Below are 20,719 nucleotides of genomic sequence, written 5' to 3'. Positions count from 1 at the left end.
GAGCCAAAGAGCGTGGAAACGTGAAGCAACATTTATTGAATACAAATGTTGGCTCATGGGAGTCGGAGAATTCTTTATCTCTATTTCTCCACCCAACATCGAGATTCAGTAAATAAGAAGAATCTTGCATTTTGTTGAATACAAATTTTGTACAAGGCAGAATACTATCTCCACTTCGCCATATGCTTTTACTGTTTCGTTAGCAGGACATGATCATTTATGGCAGTCAATGTAGAATGAAACGCATGAAATGGCTAAATAACAAATTTGATCCATATTTGATCCAACCATGCATAGTTATATAATTTCCATCAAGGAAACTAAGTAGCCATAACAGTACGTGTAATATGTTAAGAGGAAAATTAACACATGGGGTCTGTTTGGTAGCTGGGACCCCTTGGCTCGCATGTGAGGCGTAGTTTTTGGGCCGTTTGGATGCCCGCACGTATCCACGTTCTTGCACAACACAGGTCTTAAAGCACCTCCGGGACAGGCCTAGTTTGGCCTTTTTTCCAAGGACAGGCACGAGCGCGATGAAAATCGAGAATACCGTTCGCGCGGGCGCTCGGCCGCGGCATGGCGAGAAGGTGAAATTCGAGCGGCTTTGCGTGGCAAAGGTAGGGGTAACCTCCCTCTTTGGTTACCCTCTCCATTAGGCCCCTCCGGAATTTTCCCTTTCCCCAATTTTGGCACCGTCGGTGGCTGCGGCTCGCGCATCTGGTCATGCTCTGGACGAGGAGCTCCTCTCTTCGGTATCTGGCATCGTACCTGCAGGGTCGTCGTGTCTAGCCGCGGTGGAGCATGTGCAACTTATGCATCACGCCGCAACACTCATCATTGCCATTCAAGCATGGATCCTGATGGTCTACAAGAGAGAAGTCAGGCATGTTGTTTTTCCTCCTGTCATGTATGATCCTATGTTACAACGAGATCAGGAGAGGATGGACAACCTAAACTACATCTACAAATGTAACGACGTAGAGGCTAGCTAAATGCTTCGAATGAGAAGAGCCCCTTTTATGCACTTCTGAAAACGTTCAGGGAGAGAGGACTGCTAGTTGGTAGCATCCACACATCTATCGAAGAACAAATCGCAATGTTTCTTCATGTTGTGGGTCCGAACCAGAGGTTCAGAGTCATCCATAACACATTCACCACAGAGACTATCTCTCGGTACTTCCATCAGGTGTTGTACGTAGTTGGGAAGCTCAAAGGTGAACTGATCAAGCCACCATCAAACAACACACCACCCAAGAGTTGTTCAATCTAAGACACTCAATCCTCAGAGTCACCATTGAGAGGGCCTTTACTGCATTGAAGAACAGGTTCAAGGTCCTTGACCAGAAACCGTTTCACACTTTTGACACTCACTCAAGTGAAGCTGGTCCTTGGTTGTTGCATTTCTTCACAACTGGATCTTAGGTTGGGCCGAGGATGACTTCTTCCAACATGTTACCACTTTTGATGAAGTTGAGATAGGCCATGGCATGGAGGCAGGTGACAGTGAAGCCTGAAAGGAGAAGGTGCCCGAGTGGGCAAACGCAATGTGGGTAGCCAGAGGCCAGACCACCATGTGAGAAGGAGAAGAACACGTGAATAAGTGAAATAAAGAAGTGAAGAAGATGAAGAACCCCTTTGATTCCCTCTTTCTCGAACCCCTCTTTGATCCCCGTAGTTGAACTACCCTGTGATGATAAACTTTCATTCGTAGTAGCTAGAGAATGTCGTTATGAACTACCATTCTTAGTAGCTAGGGCTGAATTCGTGAACTGCTAGGTTCCTAAGTGCAACTGATGAACTGATGAGCTGTGACTTTTGTGTGATGGGAGGTGATAGTTTGGTAAAGTCACCCGTTGTAGAGAAGGGGTGACATTACACTTGTCTAGATGGTACCAAACAGATGTAGTTTCATCTCCATCGATATTTGGGGTTGGCTGCAGGCAAACAAATAAAAGGACCTTTTTAGTTCATGCAGTCCGAGCTACCAAACAACATGCCCGTTCCAAATGGGAAGTGTGCTTGCACCACTGCGCCAATAAATCCCAAAATCAGCCCAGACTACCAAACATGCTCATGGAGTATCAGTCTTAGGACACGCGGTACGGCCATAGATTTTACTCAACGAACAGTAGATGCAGGCATACTTTGGGTGTGTTTGGTAGCTCGGGCCAACACGGAAATTCTCATCTTAACAGAGATTCTCAGAGATGTATGTGTTTGTTAGCCCAGGCCAACACATCTCAGCTATGCCCACCTCATAGGCTCATACAGAAAACCCCCCTCAACCTAGCCTAGTTGTGAAGCTCAAATCGAGCTTCACAACTCAGCCTAGCTGAGCTCAACCCGCAAAACGTCTCGAAAGGTCCGCTAGCACCCCCCCAGACACGAACCCGTCGTCTCCTTCCTCCCGCAAAACGCCTCATCTCGCTCGCTCCTTCCTCGCTTTCCCCAGGCCCGCGGCCCGCAGCCCGCAGCCCGCCTCCCCTCCTCGTGGCTGCCACCCACCGCCGCCCCGCCCCTGGCTGCCGGCCGCCCCCTCCCCTCGCTCGCCGGAAGAGGCCTATCTGGCCGCCAACCCCTCTGCTGCTCGCCGGAAGACGCCTGCCTGGCCGTCGGCCCTTCCTGGTCGCGACCCTCCCCTAGCCGCCGCCGGTCTAGCCACCGCCCGCCGCTACTCAGCAGTTGGCCGGCGCTCGCTGCTCATACACACCCGAGCGGAGGACACCATCGATGAACGGTGCTACTCCATGTAGCTACAGATCAGAACAGAGGAGCCGGTTGATTTTTTGACTCTGTTTTAGGACCTTTTAGCAAAAAAGGTGCACCTTTTTGCAAAAAAAAACTACTGAATATTGAATAAGTATATATTTTATGTCTGTTTTATTTAACTTCGTTCGAATATTGAATTAGTGCTAAAATCAATTTTGGTGGCATCCTATCTCATCTCATACATGTGCTACCAAACAACATCTCATCTCAGCTCATACATGTGCTACCAAACACCATCTCATCTCATCTCAACTTGGTTGGAGTCATCACGTATGAGAAGAGATAGTCATTCTCAGTTGAATCAGGCTACCAAACACACCCTTGTAACATTGATCCAGTAGACTAAGAAATGATAAAGGCGAAGTTCTCACAGGAACATGAACATGTAAACATTACAGCAGTGACAACGTACGGCCTGTAAAAAATTCCTACCAAACAGTGATGGGATGAAAATAAGCTTTTCGCAACGAAGTGTGAGGAGGAGCTGAGGCAACTTGGTTCGCACGAAACTCAACGTAGGCTAGTTCCCACTTCCAGAAACTACAGCAGCCGAATTAGGACGACAGGAGAAGACAAGATATGGGAGCTATTTATGAATAAATCGACCAGTACATGATCTGGGAAGCTAGGGCACCGCCTCCATGCTTCATACTGGTCTATCATGTAGATGTAGGTGAAGCCAAATGTTGAGATCGGAGAACAAGATGCTCTGAAGCAGCGTACAAGATTCTCCTGGCGAGGCTGAACAAGAACAGGAAGACAAAGGAAGAACAGGAGAGTCGAACAAGAAGAGTTAGCACTTAGCCCTGAGAGTTGGCTTATAAGCTTATAAAACAAGAACAGTTAGCATTATGACCCAGGATGGTCACTTTGATGAGCGCACTGTCCCATCCTGTCTAACGCCAGAGACCTCGATGAGGGCATTCCCACCAAGTATAGCACCAAGATTGGGTCAGAGATACCAGCAGATCAAATGCAACAGAGAGATCGCTATTCAATTAGAAGTTAAGAACAAGTCAAATTTTCTTCAGAAGCACAGATGCCACCAGTTAGTTGCTTGGTGACACTGTTACATAGTAATACATCGGGACATCACATAAAATACTGTTCCTACCACAAAGTTGGGTTCAAGTTCAAGGGTTCTAAAGGCTGCATATAGTTAACTAATGAATACAACAGTTTAGCTTAAGATTCTACATAAAGCTCAGGCTGGTTCAGGTTTCAGCGATTTAAATCTACATTCCTGCTGCCTGACACAATGCAACGCAATGCAAGAATGAAAAATGTTTTGATGACGCTGATTCAACAAGGTCAATGGAGTGTTCCAGCTTCTCATAGCAGAAATGAGCAGAATATCTAAGTTTATTATCAGATCCTACGAACCCGCTGTGAACTCATTTTCCATATGGGTGGTACCTGCCCGAGCCTCGGCCAGTCGAGCTCCCACCGCCCATGCTTCCAGCTCCCCCATAGGCACCATACCCACCTGCTCCATAGCTGCCAGGTGCGCCGTATGCACCACCTCCGTAGGCACCCGCATATGCCCCATAGGCACCATATGGACTTGCTCCATATATAGAACCACCATAACCGGAGCCATAACCAGACCCAAAGGCAGGGTTGCCTCCATATGCACCATAGCCTCTACCATAGCCACCATACCCTGCACTACCATAGTAGGCTGCTGCAGCTTCTCTGTAGTCAGCTCCATACCCATAGCCACCAGCACCACTGCTGCTGCTCACAGAACGGCCACCGCCGCCGCCTCCACCGCGGTGCGAACTGCGGTTGGCACCACTGCGAAGATTATATCTCCCATTAGAACTCGAATCACCACCACCAGGTTTCTTTGGTTCGGCCCTCTTTATTTCAACCTGCAAAATCCAAGTGGGGAAGTTGTCAAAATAATTTATGCTAACCCAGATTCCTCTGATGTTTCAAACTTGCAATTCGAAATTGAATTACATTATGCCAGCCTAGAAAAGCTTCGAATTAAGATAATCACATCTTATTCCTAACTCCAAAATAACAAAGTTAAGAGCGAGTTTCACGTGCAAAAAACAACCCAAAACCAAAGAAGCCTTATATAAATGTAAGAGCTAGCTGCCAGCAATCATGAATAAAGCTAAAAGCCTGTTGCCATCTGAGCAGTTTACTGGGTAAGATTGCACGGGTGATATAAGTTAGATTCCTACATTTCTACAAAATGGAGTACACATGTATGTTCAAGATCATTTATCTCATATCAAAAGCACACACATTGATTGCAATGCCCTTCACAACAAAGCATCATAATTTGCCATAAAGGCATTTACAAAGGCGTGACATCAGCTGAGTCTTCATCCTGCCATGTAGGATAAATGCTAATGTAGGGAGAAGGGACAGGGAACAGAGCCGACTCTTCGTTAGACTCGGGACTCTACAAATAACAGAATCTCTCTGAACTCTTCCTGGAGAGTCACCTTAAGAGAGACCCCATTGTACGAGCTGTCACCTTTCTAGATGGCCTAAATAGGTTCTACAGCAGAAATTATAAAGTTTATTGGATTAGGTGGACATGTAGGATAAATGCTAATGTAGGGAGAAGGAACAGAGAACAGAGCCGACTCTTCGTTAGACTCGGGACTGTACAAATAACAGAATCTCTCTGAACTCTTCCTGGAGAGTCACCTTAAGAGAGACCCCATTGTACGAGCTGTCACCTTTCTAGATGGCCTAAATAGGTTCTAGAGCAGAAATTATAAAGTTTTTTGGATTAGGTGGACATATGGAAGTAACTCCCAGTAATTTTGATTCACCAAGAAAAGAACTTCCAAATCGAAAATCACTCAAGAGCTTCCAGCGTTGCGATTTACATTTCTTGGCGTGATACTATTCTGGTTGATACACTTAACAGAAATGTACCATTAGTTGGTTCCGCAAAAAAAAAGAATAGCACAGCTCAAGTACCATTCTCTTGAAAGTACAGATGAAAACAATGTGAAGATATAATAAGGTACTACTCAATTATTCCTTCGATCCTAGAGTAAAGGATTAGCTCAATACATAGTAGAGTTGACATGGCTGATGCATTATGAGCAAATCTGGCATTCATACACATCGCTATCTCTTAAAGTGCAATTCAGCTATCAGTTACAATAACAGCGAGTTCAACAACATTACATCATAAACTATGTCAACAATCAAAAACAACCACAGAAATTAAGAGTACATGCTAACTGTTTAACAATATATTGCCATGGTTGAATATTTGACAGCAACAATATTTGCTAATGAATCTAATAACTGCAACCAGGTGAAAATATGAATTAATAATTATCACAGAAAGATGATAACAAGAGAAAGATGGCGACCTGCTTCCCTCCAAGCTCATGCATTCTTCCCTGTGACATAACCCTTTCAACAGCGTCCTCACTTTCGAAGGTAACAAAGCCAAAGCCTCGTGAACGGCCGGTGCTATGGTCGACCATGATTTGATGCTCAGCGACATTCCCATATGAGGAGAAGTGCTCCTTTAACTCACCTGAAAATTGAAGTTAGACATGTTTGGCAAGTGAAACAAATATGCTCAAGACTTAACATATGTAAATATTAAGAGCATTCAACTGGTTTTGACTTAATACATGCAAACACCATCTGGAGTTCTAAACTTCAAATAAAAAGAACTCATAAAAATAGAAATCTGTTTGTTTTGCTAACTACCTTCAGTTAGAGATGGTGGTATACCACCGACAAAGATCTTTCTTGTCTTCGGACCATCTTTTGCAGACATTTCCTCTCTAGGCACAGTCCTTTTGACTTCAACCTTAATACATAAAAAATGTGAGTAAGAACAGACTCAATTCAGGTTCACATGTTTTGGTTGTTGGTGTTACAACAGAAGAGCCTCCACCAAGCTGTCAACACAGGAGGGCTTACCGTTCTTCCATCTATAATATGTTCATCCTCAAGAACCCTGTCTATCACAGATGGGTCAGAAAATGTAACAAATCCAAATCCACGAGGCATCCTGGTATGCTTGTCCTTCATGATCACGGAATCAGCTATAGCCCCATATTTCTGAAAATGCTTCTTGAATTTTTCTGCACACAAACAAATGGGGGCATCAGTTACAGCTCATATTTCCGCAAATGCTCAATGTTTCTGCACGCAAAGAAGATATGAGAATGCCGAATTAAACAAATGGATTTCACAGGAAAGCAAAGCAACATCCAGAACAAAGGTATCTAGACAAAATTGATGGGAAACAATTGAGAGCATTAATAATTTTCTCGCATGAATTCCTAGTTTCTTGGTGAAATCAAATGTCCACATTATACTAAATTAATGCAGCCTTGTCTAATTTAATGCAACATAAGAATTACAGCGCCCCAAACAGGAAGAGTCAGTGTACGCAGCCATTCAAATATACCATTTTAATATTGCAATTGCCAAATTCTGAGCATTTTTTTAACATCCATGCACAATGCTTAACATGAAACAAAATCTCAGATCCACATTAAATAATGCATCAAGAAACTAAAAAGACAATTTCAGCTAAAACAAATAGTGCCCAAAATTGTGTATGTTTGAATTTATTACTATTCAGTATTCAGAGCTGAATTTATTGTTGTTATTTCTTGATGTGTGGAACAAATTTGGATCTGAAATTTCGTGGCATGGTAGATACAGTTTTGTGTAAACGTTATAAAACGGAATTTAGAAATTCAACACTTTTTGGATCTCAAAATGAACTATTAGCTCAGATATCTCGCAAACTGCGCCAAGATAAAGTAAGTTCTTTCTCATGGCATCATTTAGAAAAAGAATGCCCCATTTAAAATAGGAATTGAATGGTTAGTAACACACCAAAATTGCTCAAGACAGAAGAAAAGGAAATATGTAACCAGATATTTTTTTGCATTGATCCCTTTTTCTTAATAAATGTGTGCATAAAAAATCAAACATGAGCAGTACAGAACGAAGCTGTATTTCAAGTTATGAACTGAATCACACAATCCAATGCGCAGTAGCGAAATAAAGAAGATCGTTCTATTTTCAATGCAAAATCTGAACTGCACCCTTTTATATGTTAATCTAATGCACCTAACAACTTATTTATCTTCTACAAAATGTTCACAGTCACCCAATGGAGAAACATTTTATTATTAGACAAAACTAAAACCGCCCCCCTTGCTAGATCAATCCCCCAGCAATAAATTAACTCGCCGTCTACCTTCGGTTGTCTCCCAGGCTACACCCCCAACGAAAACCTTCCTGTAGAGAAGCAGAGACACCAAACCAAAACGAGTTAACTACACCTCATCTAATCCAATCCAACAGGCCAAGCCAAACCCTAAAAGCTGAAGGAGAACTCACCCGGACCCGTCGGCAGGCTCCGCGGGCACGTCCCCCCTCCCGTCGTCGCCGCCAGCGTCTCCATGGCCGACGACGGCCTCCCCTCCAAAGCCACCTGGCGCGCCCTCGGCCGCCTCCTCCTCAACCTCCTCTTCCACCTCCTCCTCGACCTCCTCCTCCTCCTCGACCTCCTCCGGGTCCTCCTCCTCCTCGTCCTCGTACCCGGTCATGGCGTGCCGGCTGTCCACGTACCCCGCCATACCGCCACCTGCCGCGGGAACCACCGGCGAAACCCTAGCTCCGGATCGAAGCGCGCGGCGAAGCGTAGAAGCCGATTTGCCTAGCGGGAACCCGCGTCGGGGCTGGTGGTGGGGGGCGGGAGTGAGCGGGGTTTAGGGTTCGTGGTCGGAGCAAACCCTAGCAGCGAGCGAGAGAAGGAATGGGGCTGGGGGACTGTAGAGGTGGCGGCCGGGATGGGGGGATTTCTAGCTCGTGCCGTGGGCGGCCGGCCTGCACGCGCGAGCTCGCTTCGGACCGTCCGATGTGCGCCGCGATTCGTGCTGTCTGTAGAGTGGAGCGTGCCGTGCTTTTCAGTGGCTTTCCGCAATGGTACCGCATTCGATTCTGAAACCGCCTATCGCGCGCCCCCACGTTATTTTTTGCTTGGTTTCGACTAACCTGGTTTTCTATACGTAGGGTCCCAAATAGAAACAAACAAATAACATACCAAATTAACAAACCATTTCAGAATAATTTATACAAAAAATTGATTGTAAAGATTTACTTTAAGAAGCTACTGGAAGTGGATTTACTAATTTAGGATTTTTTAAATCAATAGTTATAATTTTTATAAAACCAGAAATAACTTAGGGACCAATTAAATGGTCTAAATTTTTCTGTGAGTCCCAAAAATGCATGCAGCATCTCTACTGGAAGCTATCAACACGAGAAACACACATGCACAGAAATCACACACAAATTAATTTTTAAATATTTTAGAAGATTTAAACAAAACAGAAACTATGTCAATCCAATCTCTAAGCACACAAGTACCAGAGTACAGCCAACCAAAGACAACTATACCAATGGATAGGTACTACCAAATGTGACCTACCAAAACTGGTTTGGCTTTTCTGAGTTGCAAAATAATTTACAAAAATCAGAAAAGGTACCCTGTTTCACTAGTAAAATGCTCAGAAATAAACTACTACTCAAAAAAATATTTTCTTTGACCCAAATGTACCCTATCATGATATCTACTATAAGCACTTGGGTTTGCCCCAAAATTAGATGTCTTTTTAGTTTAAAATTAAGGAAGAGCTCTCTGGACAGTATTTGATTTGCAAATCAAACAACATCCAGGAAGCTGAGTTGAAATGTGGAACCTATGCCAAAAGAATCTTGAGTTGCATTCCTCTTAACATTCACGACTGGTGAAAAAATTCAGATATAAAGGAAATGCATCAGTAAAAGAAACAATACTAGAATGAATTTAGAGACGAGACATGATAATAGTTGGATAAAATACACGATAATAATTGGGTAAAGTTGAATAAATTTAAGAAATAAAAAAAATATACTACTCAAAATTAGTTAGAGTTGACCAAGGTCGATCGAATAAAAAGTATTTTGAAAGTAAACAGCAAAATATATCAAGTGAATTTGTAACCAAAATTGAACACAATTAGCACCAACACGTGCAACCACCAGGTGCCATGAAATCTGATTGCTTGATCTGGGCAGAGCTACTACTACCATTATTTCAGGTTACAATGTCAAATACTTGCAGCACAAAGATAGTCAAAATTGCAGATATACATATACTGTCAGCTACTGTATCTCGGTAGGTTGTTTCTCCAACTGAAAGGAGCTATACTTTTTACAAGCCTGGCTTTGGAACTTCTACTCAGGTGGTGTAAGGCCACCAATTACAACTCAACACTTCTTACACAAATGGAGAGGACAAAAGAACAGCAACAAATTAAAAGAAAAAATTAGGAAGGACAAAGAAGAAGAAAAAAGCCTTATCGCTCAGTGAAGCCATAAACCGCTGACTTGCAGGAGCAAGGTAAAGGCTACAACTACTGCCGGCAAGACTATCAGGCAACTCAGAGATGTTCTAGGCTACAGTATGGATGGTTAACGATGGGCTTTTCTTATGCAATCTCCCCTTGATCTGCTTAATCTTTGCGTCCACCCTTGCGGTGAAACCAATCTTGGTCCTCTGTCTGGCCTTAGACCGCTCCCTCTTCCACATTGTTTCATCTTCGACATCTTTCCGTAGGTACTTGATCTCCTGAATCACATGGTGATCAAGTGGATTGCACGATCTCTGGTAGGATATGTGAATCAAGTAGGGGATGTTGCAAGCAGCCGTCACCAGAAGTGTCGCTGCCCAGTACAAGGGAGCTGGCCCCAGAACTTCTAACATAATCTGGTAGTTGTCACGGGACTTCAAAGCCATCCCATATGCGATAATGAAGACATACCAAGTCCCTATGCTGCCCCACACAAACACATGTTGAATCCAAGTGAAATGGCTCATTGTCAGAGCAATCTGTATGTTCACAGCCCAGATGATGCAGGAGAACATGGTGGTTCCCACTGAAGCCATGTCGGCAGTCTGTCCCCCAGAACGGATTGCTTGATCATAGAATATACAGATGTTGAGAAAGAATATTGCCAGAGAAGAGTAAAGGCCATTCCCCATCCATCCTAAAATCCGGTACCAGTCAAAGAAAAGGTTATTTGGTCCTTGCTGATATAATGCTGGGAACTGCAAAGTGCAAAGTGTGCCATGTTAGTGTTAATGTAAGAGGGCATAGTAGCTTTAGCGGATAGCCAGATAAAATTAACTAAAGTCTTCTGGTGCAAAACGCCTGATGCAAAAGTATTCTGGTATCATTCAGCATTAGACAACAGCAAACACAAATACACATTTACTAGGAAGTACATAGAGTGGCTTGTGCCATCCATTAGGATGCCTTGTGAGTAAATATTTGAACTAGATATTCTACCTATGAATCATTCTGTTGTATAAAGAATGTGGAATTCAAGCACATTAAACTGAACTAATATTTCTAATTTGTAACATTCTATGTCAATGGAGAGACAAGGTTAATTCACACACTTAAATTAAATGAAAATAGGCATACTGAAGGAGGATGAAGTTCTATGTGTGTAATCCAAACATTACAAGCAGGTACAGTAAATTTGACGTCCTCACAATTTGTTTATACTTTTCTTAAACATGCATATCAATGAGCATAACGTTGTTATTCTGGTACGAGCCAGGGTCCCATACTAATTAACTCCCAGATGGGACTAAATAGATACTTGGGTACATTATTAATTTCAAAGCGTATGGTTAAATAAGTTCAAAAATTCCATGACATACCTGTAAGCAGATTTCAGCGGAAACATCTTGCTCAAATACTCCAAGTGATATAACAGGTAGAGAGGTAAGAACAACGTTGAAAAGCAGCATAAACCAATCATCATAAACTGATTGCCCAGAAAATCCAGCAAATGCCTCAAAGTAAAATATTGTAAGTCCAAAGGTAATATTCTTGTAAAAGAAGTAGCAGATCTGCAACTCAACAAAAGAGGATTCAGCAAACACTATTCCACACATTTGAAACAATATTATTCAATAGATTATAACAAATAAATCAAGTGATTTAGTCGCACCATTTGTGCAATTCTCTTGTAGCACCAATGACCATGTACAACAAGGAGTCGCTCGAGGAACCGAAATTGGGAAATAGAAAAGTCACTTGCCATCACAGCCTGGCCAAAGGAAACAAGTCATTATCAGTTATAATCAAAGTATCGATGCTTGTTCTAGCAATGCACTAGATTCCTGAGTGAATCATGTAATGATCTAGACTGACCTGCATGCCCTCGACTCCACTTATACCAACACCAATATCAGCTTCTTGAATCATGCCCACATCATTTGCACCATCACCTATTGCTAAAGTGGTTTTTCCAAGCCCTTCCTTAACCAGCCGGGTCACCTGCAAAGGAAAGATGAGCAAACTCGGCACTGAATTATGTTAAAAACCAGACTGTGGATTGGCGATAGATGAAGTTACCAATGCTTTTTGCCTTGGAGACACACGGCAACATATGACAGAAGCACACTCTGTTGCCAGATTCAAGAACATATGCTTCATGTCATCTTCCAAAGCAAATGTCAGAGCTTTTCCATCAATAATTAGAGCAAATGCTGCGTCGGGATCCTTCTCTAGCTTAACCATTTGTGAACCATTGGCAATTTGCAACATGAGACTCTCCTTCGCCGCCTGCTCAGGTTCCAAAGGTGAAAACAAAGCTAAGGGAACTACCGTATAGACCAAATCCACTTATAGTTCCAGAAAATGTTGTGCAAAGGTACCTTTTGTGCATCCTGGGCTACTTGGTCACCAGCCGTTGTAGACAAGGATATCCGTTTCATGCCTTGCCTAAGTAAACTGCATGCATATCTGAAAAGAAGAAATGGGCAACATGTTTAGAAGAAACAGACAATCACCTTATAAAGAACTAGAAAGAGCTTATGTTCAATGCAGTACTTGGGATTATTGACAATATTGTTAAGAATAACTCTTAAAGAGCTTTACCCTATGTTAATTGCAGTTTCCATCTTATCGCCCGTTAGAACCCAGATTTTGAGACCTGCTTGTGCCAAACGATCGATGCATTGAGGAACCTGATAGAAAATGACAAATAACATAACAAGTCAAAAAAAAAGCAGGACCAGCAACATACGGTAACAACTAAATAATCAACCGTTCATTCCTACCCCTGTTTGTAGTTTGTCCTCTACTGCTGTTGCGCCAACAAGGATCAGTTCCCTTTCAATCAAATCTGCGACCCGCTCGAGTTGCAATTCTCTATCAGGCCCTATAGATGTCTTCGCTTGAAGAAACTCAGCATTCCAAGAAGCATATTCTGATTCCTCGAGCATTCTGTAGGATAGCGCTAACGTCCGCAACCCTGCCTCACCATACTCATTGAGATGCTTGGTTGTATCTGGCTCATACAACCTTCCATTTTTTGCTAATCTATCAAATATAATCCTGCTCAGTTGGAACAAAAAGGCAGCAGAAGATAGTCAGCTAAAGTACAAACAACCCATGTGGACAGTACCTAATCATAAATCAAGTATACAACACTACTCTTTTGGGGGCCCTTTCCAATTTCTCATCGTTTTAGTTTAAGATTAACAAAGTAGCAGCATGTCAAAATATCTGAACACGGATGACAGTACATGTTGATGCAACAACTGACAAAATAAGCATCAGAAAAGAAAATTTTATTTGGCATAAAATCTTACGTGTCTGCTCCTTTGCAAAGAAGAAAAATACGGTCATCTTCATCCTTCAGAATTACCGTCATTCGCTTCCTTTTGCTATTGAATTCCAATAAATTGAGAATCTTGAACTCCCTAAGAAATCCCAATCGAAGATGAAGATAAATGAATAAAAGGTGATCAAAAACGCTAAGGACTCTGAGTCAAAAAAAAAAAAAAAAAAAAAGCTAAGGACAAGTGCAGTATGAAATATAAATCCAACCTTTCAGTTGTGCCATTAGACGAAGTGTATTTCTCCTTGATGAATATACTCGATTGTGTTCTCTTGGAAAATTCAAATCCAAATTCTCTGGCTGCCACAAGAAAAGCCCCCTCGTCAGGTGATTCTGCTTCATAGGTAAGAGCACCAGTCTCCTCATTCACCTCTGGGATTGCAGTGTGACAAAGAGCAAGTATCCGGAAGAAGAGAAGAACCATGGAAGAATTTGGTTCCTTGGTCCAGTTCCCCTGCATAAGACGGCTATCCTCAAAACTGAAGCCTTTTATCGAGGGCTTTTGAGTATTTCCCGCGCTGAAGTTAACTCCTTCCAATAGCTGGATTTCGTCCTCAGTATTCTCCCATACATCTTCTAGAGAAATATCCTGGTCATCACCAGCACCAGACGCCATCTGCTTTGCAGCAGCCCTTTCAACTTCACTCGCTCGCACACCGTATGATACCCCAGCAATCGAACACTTCAAGAAATCCATCTGATTGCAGGTCAAAGTGCCCGTTTTATCAGACAAAATTGTATGAACTTGGCCAAGCTCCTCGTTCAAGTTGGACGTACGGGCCTGAGCAGTGTTGCCAGTCTCCTCATCAAACATGTGAAGATCCTGGTTAATGAAATGTGCTTGTGCTACCTTGACGACTTCAATCGAGACATACAGCGAGATGGGAATCAAATACCCATAGAGAATGAGCGCTGTGATGAGATGGAATATCCCAGAAAGAGCAGGGCGTGTTGGATCGTCCAACTTGTTGGACTTCTCAGGCTGCAAGTACCACCATCTGGGCAAATCAAGCTTGATCCTGACCGCGAAACCGATGGAACTGATGAGGGATATTAGCACCAGGACAGTGAACAAAATGTATATGACCAGATCCATCTTCTTCTCGATCCTGCTCCTCTTTGACGGGGACTCTGTAGAATTCTGCATCACCTTGCTGTCGTGCCCAGTGAAAATGACAACCCCATAGATGAAGGCTGTGTTCCTGAGCTTGGAGTCCCTGAGAAGTATCTGAAACGGGTCGATGGAGTATATCTGCCTCTCGTATTCGAGGTTACCGATGAACGTGTAGAGGCTTGGGTTGGGGTCCTCACACCTTATGACTCCCCGGAAATCCTTATAGGTGTCATCCTCTTCCAACGGCAGGGTAACCTCGAGCGACCTCTTGAGCTTGAGGTTGGTCTCGCCGTCGAGATTCATGGTCTCGACGTAGCAGATGCCGTCCTCGTAGCTGGAGGAGAGGAGCAGCAAGTCGGCGGGGAAGAACTGGTCCTTCTCGACCCTGACGACGTCGCCGACGCAGAGGTCCTCCCAGTGCCTGAAGCCGAACTCGCCGTCGCCCTTGTGCACGCTGACCTTGCGGTTGTTGACCTTCATGTCCTGCATGAACCTGCGCCAGTCCTCGAGCGCCTCCTTGATCATGCTGAGGCCGACGACGAAGGCGAGCGGCGCGATCATGCTGACGGGGGAGAAGGGGCAGACGGGGGTGAGGGAGAGGATGGCGGTGAGGAGGAAGTAGAGGTTGGCGACGCGGCGGAACTGCTCGAAGATGGCCTTGGGCAGGAAGGTGAGCACGTTGTACTTGGTGGTGGAGATGTAGTTGGTGGGGTACTTGAGCGGCTTCCGGCGGTGCAGGATGGAGTTGTTGCAGTGCACGACGCGCGAGAAGCCCGGCCCGCCCACGGGGCTGCCGCTGGCGGCGGAGGGCCCCGCGCCGCCGCCGCCGCCCTCGTCGGTGTGCGGGTGGCGGAAGCAGGAGAAGGTGTAGAGCTTGCTCCACCGCAGGCGGTCGCGCTTCCGCGCACGGGCCATCTCGGCGGCGGCGAGCGGGGTCGGGGTCGGGGTCGGGGATTTCCGGCTACGACGAGGCCCGCATTGGAGCTGGTCGGTCGAATCTCGGGCGTGGCGGAGGGGATTCCTGCGCCGTCGGCGCGAATTCGACCTGCGGAATTTGGGGGGCGAGGGATCAGGCCGTGATCTCGCGACCGGAGGAAGATGAATATGAATATGAATAATAAATCTATATACAAAAATTGACGGGAAAATTCTCCGAAAAAATTCAAGGAAATCCTGCAAGCCGCATTCCGCGTCAGGCATGAGTGCCCGCCGAATTCAGCCGTGGGGAAGAACAGCGACAACGCAGACGCAAACAAAACAGAGGGAAAACGCCTCCCTAAAAAACAAACATCGAGGGAAATCCGAAACCCCGTCGAGGCAGCAGATGAGATGGTGGGGAAAGCCGCGGCCAGCCAGAACCAAACGGAAGCGTTGGCACGCGGCGTCCGCTGGAGCTGGGTCGTGAAGGGAGGGAGGAGGTGTCGCGGCGTGGCCTACCTGGGAAGGAGGGAGCGGCGAGTCCGGCTGGCTGGCGGGCGGGCGGCCGTCCTCCGATCCCTCGTCGGGATTGTGGGCGGCTGCTATGGATGGCGGGCGGAGGTGGCCTGCAGCGTGTGAGGGGGGATTGGAGGGCGGAGCGACAAGGGAGGAGGGGAGGACGAGGTGGGAGGCGACTAGAGAGACAAGAGGGGAGCGGGCGGTGCGTGAGAGAGAGATTAATTAAGCTCCCCGATTATTATTTTTCTAATTAGCGACGCGTAAAATCAGCTACGGCAGAAGCAATGGTCGTGCTGAAAGGAACAATTGGCTTGCAGAAATGTAGTGGTTGAATCGGATACTTTTTTTTGCAATTGATCCAGGTTTAAATTTTATTCAAATTCAAATTTCGTTATATGCTACAAAGTTCAATAAATTTTAACTATAATTTAAACTAAATGAAACCCTAAACTACTTGTTGCGATTCAGGGCGTCCTTCCATTCCTTCTGGGCTCGCATCTGTAGTGGGTGGCGCGCTCCTGCTCCACCATGGTGCGGCCCGTGTCCAACGGGATGTCTCGTTCTGGATGACACGTCGAGCCTCATGGCCAGCGACCTCAGCGAGGCGATAGGCGTTGATGTCAATTATCCTCTGCCGCATGAGCAGCCCAAGCGGACTCCTCCATCGATGCCCTCCCGTGGGGGTGGGAGATACATAGGATTTGGTCCACGAGGGCCGCGTCGGGCTCCTCAAGGGCTCGTGTGGTTTTCCTCTCATGGCATGTCGTCTCATAGGAGGCGAGCAACGTAGCCTGCTCTGGGTCCGCCGGCTTTGGCCTGCCCTCGCACTGCTCCTCCTCCATTGCCTCATGCAGCATTTCCTCCTCGTCGAAATCGACATAGTCTAACGACTGGGCGGTGATCTAGGGTTCGGCTCTGGCGGCAGTGGGTTTGAGATCGCCTCTGGTGGTGGGACGTCGTGGCCTAGCATAGCGTGGGTGGTGGGTATGCGGCGAGGCGTATTTGTAGTGGATGATGGAGGCAGGAAGCGAGGGGAAGTGAGTGCACGGCTTGCCTCGTCGCATCGTGGCTAAGCTTTATAGTCAGAGAACTAGGTGGGAAAGTGATGCTGGAAGGCGGCGAGAAAGGCGGAATTGAGAGATGGTTCACATTAACATAATAACATCGTCGTGTGGAAAAGGAACAACGGTGACGCGTGGGAAGCCGTAGAGGCAACGAGACATCTCACTGCCTCTGCCTATGAACCGTCGCCGCTATTAATAAGTTAGACTAACAAGCCGTTGTCATGCCGGTGCATCGGCCCATGTGAATCGAGTCGGTGTGAAGGCACCAAACAGTTTTCTAGCTCATGTTGGACATAACCACATATACTGCCATGATTGAAGGTGCTTTTGCGTACGGGGCACAGGAGAGCTATAGGAGCCGCGACCGAAGATGCTTTTATGCAGCTATCTTAGCTAAATGTTTTTTAAAAAACATGCAATGTTGAGAATATATCCTAACATTATCCTAGGGAAGCTAATCAAACGGTGCATGAGATGCCAAATTTTACTTATACACGAAGGAGTCCCGTGCGTGGGTGGTGATATTAAATTATTAAATAATATAAAGTGCCATAAGGCTTTTTAGAAAAATGGAGCGAGGCGTATTCATAGCAGTAGTCGCTGCTGGCTGCGCTTTCCGCTCCTCCATCGAGTACGACAGCAGGGCAGGCCGATTTGGTTCGGTTTCTTCGTCCGCATTAATAATGCACAGTGACGCGATTTATTTGTTTAACGGTTCATGTTGCTCCATTTCGATACCATAATTAAAATGGATCATCGAAAGGCGTTGCGATCATTTTGGATCCATTGCGCTCTAAATATATATACGCCAAATATCGCGTGTGGGTTTTGTCAACTCGTTGTTGCTGGTACGAAGAGGCCGGGGACGGCGAAAACCTCCATGTGTGATGTGCTCATGGCACGTCGAGGTCGTTGGGCGTCACCGCGTCAGCTAGCCAGCCGAGTAGAGGAAGCAACAGACAGACAGCTGTGGAGCCATGAAGAACGGAACACACAAAGGAAGTGCCGGACTGCTGGCATCCGGCTGGGTTGTTGTTGAGATCATATTCTCAATTTTTTTTTTTTTTTTGGCTTTGAATCTCAGAAGCTAATCAGCAAACTCAAGCAAAAATTGAATAAACCAAATTTTCTTAATGTGTGGCATGTTTTAGTAGTATATGTGCGGTCTGTCCAGTTTTGCGTCGCGGGCACAAACATGTCGGATGGCTTGTAAGAGCATCTCCAGCCGCGTTCCCCAAAGCGTCCCCCAAACCGCGCCGGATTGAGCGTTTGGGGGATGTGTTTTGTTCGTACCGCCTTTGGGGGGCGTCGCTCCCCAGTCGCGTCCCCCAAACGCCGCTCCAATCAAGAATTCAAATTTTGCATTCAAAAGAGATCGTTTCCCGCCGAATCATCGCGATCAGAGTAGCGGCGATCAAAGTACTAGGTGCGCGATCATATTACAGACCATATAGTTCATGCTAAATTAGAACGTATCCTGAGTCGACGCAGGCCCGTCGATCACGATGACCTCGTCGCGATCTGCCTGGTGTTGTGCATGCCCCGTCTGCTCCGCCGCCGTCGCGTAGGCCGACGATGGTGTAGCAGTCGAAGACGCGTCAACCGGCTCTTGCGCCGCGGTTGCTGCCGCTGCCGCTTCCTGGACCGCCGCGTCGGCCACAGCGTCGGCCGCCGCCATTTTGGCTTCGATGTTGTCGAGGATCTGGCCTTTGAAGAAGTTGTGCGCCGCCCGCGTCCGGGGAGACATTCCCTCTGTCGACGCTCTCAGCAGGGACATGTCGTCCCTGCGTTTCTTGAGCTCCAACTTCTCCTCTTGCCTCTTGAGCAGCTCCGCCCACCTTTCGTCGGTCTTTTTGTCGCGGGAGAGAAAGGTCGAGAAGACGTCCGCGAGGCATATCGTGATCGACGCCTGCGTCTTCTCACACGACGCGGCGTCGGCCAAGGCGGCCTTGGCAGCCTTGTTGCCAGTAGGACGCCCTGCCGACGTTGCCAGCGGCGCGTCCAGATCAATGGCATCCTTCCCCTTGGACAGCGACATGCGCATCAACCGCCATTTCTCGTTCCCTTTGAGCTTGGTATAGCAATGCATCAGCGCGAACGACTTATGCCCATCCGAGTTCCTCGCGTAAACCTCCATGGCCCTATCAAACTAGCCAAAGGAAGCGGAATCATTTCATCGAACACAATGTAGGCGCTACAGATTATGGAAGAAAGAGTCGTACCATTTGGGAGAGGTCGGCGCCGCTCTCGGCTCTGGTCAGTAAGTCCTGATGGTATCCATGGAAGGAGTTCACCGACGCCTGGAGTTCACTTTGTTGTAGTCGCTCTTGATGAGCTTGCGCTCATCGAACTCGGTCTTGATTCTCGCCCAATACTTCCCGTATTTTTGGTTGGCGCCGATGATGGAGTCATGGCTCACCGTCGCCCACGACTCGCATAGACAAAGATCCTCCAAAACCGTCCACTTGGGGCCTCGTGTGCCCGACGCCTTCTTCTTCTTTTTCTTCTTCACGTTATCCGCGTCTACCTCCACGAGATCATCGTCACCGACACCCTCCTCGTCTTCTTCCTCGCCACCCTCTTCGTCCTCGTCGTCGTCCTCGTCCTCCACCCCCTCCTCTTCATCGTCCTCCTCGTCGTCACCCCCGCCCACTTCCTCAGCACCCTCAGCACCGGCGCCGTCAAATTCGAGCGGCCCCCTGCGGCCAGTGAAAGGGTCGTCGTCCGCACCGGGTCCTGGCTCGCGCTGCTCGTACGCCGGGGAGTAGAGGTTGTTGGGGTTGAAGCCGCCATGCGGCAGCGCATCCTGGTAGTGCGGCGACAAGTTAGGTGTCACGCACCCGGGAGTGCCGGAGGGGCCGTCGTTGTAGAAGGCGGATGACGACGGAGAGAACACTCCCGGAACTCACACCGGCACGTTCGTACTATATGGGCTCGCGTTGGTGGCGGCGAGACACCCGGCCATTAAGTTTTGGTGCTGGCGCGCCGCCAGAGCTTTCTTCTCCTGCTCCGCCGCCCTCTGTCCTTTCCGCTCCGCCGTCGACATCTTCCGGCGCAGACAGTCTTGATGCCACTGATCATCGGTCCATCCTTCCGGCTTCTTCTTCGGAGCCGGCGCCTTCCGCAGCTTCGCGAACGGTGCTTTCGCCCCTTTCGTCGCATTGCCCGGCGGCTTCTTGGCCGCTTTCTTGGCCATCTTCTTGGGGGCTACCGGCGGCGGGTTGACGGCGGGAGGGAGAAACAAATCGGCGGGATAGGAGAAATGAATCGGCGGCGGGATATGTGTTGGGAGGCCAGAAATGTGTGGAGGGATAGGCGCGATATGGCGGGAGGGGCGGGATTTGGCGGGAGTGGGAGACGATTTTTCACTGAGCCGCTGACGCGCCGGGCCCGCGTCGGTTCGCCTCGCTTTTCGGTGTGTCCGGCGTCCCCGGTGTGTCCCCTGTGGGACGGGGACGGGCTCGGGGCGCCGGACACCGTATCGGGGGGCGCCGGACAAAATTCGGGTTTGGGGGACGCGGCTGGAACGGTTTTTTGGTCCGGGGCGCCCCAAATTGCTTTGCGGGACGCGGCTAGAGATGCTCTAAGTCCCGCTAGAACCCTAGCAACGAAGGCACTATTCTGTTCCATC

The 20,719-nt window shown here is 47.0% G+C and overlaps 2 protein-coding genes across 2 annotated transcripts; both read right to left on the bottom strand.

The window, feature by feature from the left end:
- Positions 1 to 3,767: 3,767 nt before the first annotated feature.
- LOC127313214 (uncharacterized) lies at positions 3,768 to 8,580 on the bottom strand. Its single transcript, XM_051343768.1, has 6 exons — positions 8,128 to 8,580; positions 7,985 to 8,025; positions 6,688 to 6,851; positions 6,472 to 6,574; positions 6,123 to 6,292; positions 3,768 to 4,643 (listed from the first exon to the last, which is right to left on the bottom strand). The coding sequence occupies exons 1-6, from the start codon at positions 8,364 to 8,366 to the stop codon at positions 4,164 to 4,166; spliced, it is 1,197 nt and encodes a 398-aa protein (XP_051199728.1). The 5' UTR covers positions 8,367 to 8,580; the 3' UTR covers positions 3,768 to 4,163.
- Positions 8,581 to 9,903: 1,323 nt separating this feature from the next.
- LOC127313213 (probable phospholipid-transporting ATPase 4) lies at positions 9,904 to 16,223 on the bottom strand. The gene is made up of 11 exons (XM_051343767.2): positions 16,025 to 16,223; positions 13,683 to 15,632; positions 13,445 to 13,555; positions 12,911 to 13,187; positions 12,729 to 12,817; positions 12,506 to 12,593; positions 12,204 to 12,413; positions 12,000 to 12,125; positions 11,797 to 11,895; positions 11,504 to 11,695; positions 9,904 to 10,882 (listed from the first exon to the last, which is right to left on the bottom strand). Exons 2-11 carry the CDS (start codon positions 15,500 to 15,502, stop codon positions 10,226 to 10,228), a joined length of 3,669 nt encoding a protein of 1,222 aa, XP_051199727.1. The 5' UTR covers positions 15,503 to 15,632; positions 16,025 to 16,223; the 3' UTR covers positions 9,904 to 10,225.
- Between the last annotated feature and the right edge of the window lie 4,496 nt (positions 16,224 to 20,719).

Source organism: Lolium perenne, chromosome 7, assembly GCF_019359855.2.
Source record: "Lolium perenne isolate Kyuss_39 chromosome 7, Kyuss_2.0, whole genome shotgun sequence".
Lineage (NCBI taxonomy): Eukaryota > Viridiplantae > Streptophyta > Magnoliopsida > Poales > Poaceae > Lolium > Lolium perenne.
This window is presented reverse-complemented; position numbering and strand designations above follow the sequence as displayed.

Coding starts and splice junctions, on each gene's coding strand:
- LOC127313214 (XM_051343768.1), bottom strand. CDS start 8,366: ATGGCGGGGTACGTGGACAGCCGGCACGCCATGACCGGGTACGAGGAC. Junction 6,575..6,687: donor ATATTATAGATGGAAGAACG/GTAAGCCCTCCT, acceptor TTATGTATTAAG/GTTGAAGTCAAAAGGACTGT. Junction 4,644..6,122: donor ATGAGCTTGGAGGGAAGCAG/GTCGCCATCTTT, acceptor TGGATTTTGCAG/GTTGAAATAAAGAGGGCCGA.
- LOC127313213 (XM_051343767.2), bottom strand. CDS start 15,502: ATGGCCCGTGCGCGGAAGCGCGACCGCCTGCGGTGGAGCAAGCTCTAC. Junction 13,556..13,682: donor TCTAATGGCACAACTGAAAG/GTTGGATTTATA, acceptor GGGATTTCTTAG/GGAGTTCAAGATTCTCAATT. Junction 10,883..11,503: donor CCGCTGAAATCTGCTTACAG/GTATGTCATGGA, acceptor TGCACTTTGCAG/TTCCCAGCATTATATCAGCA.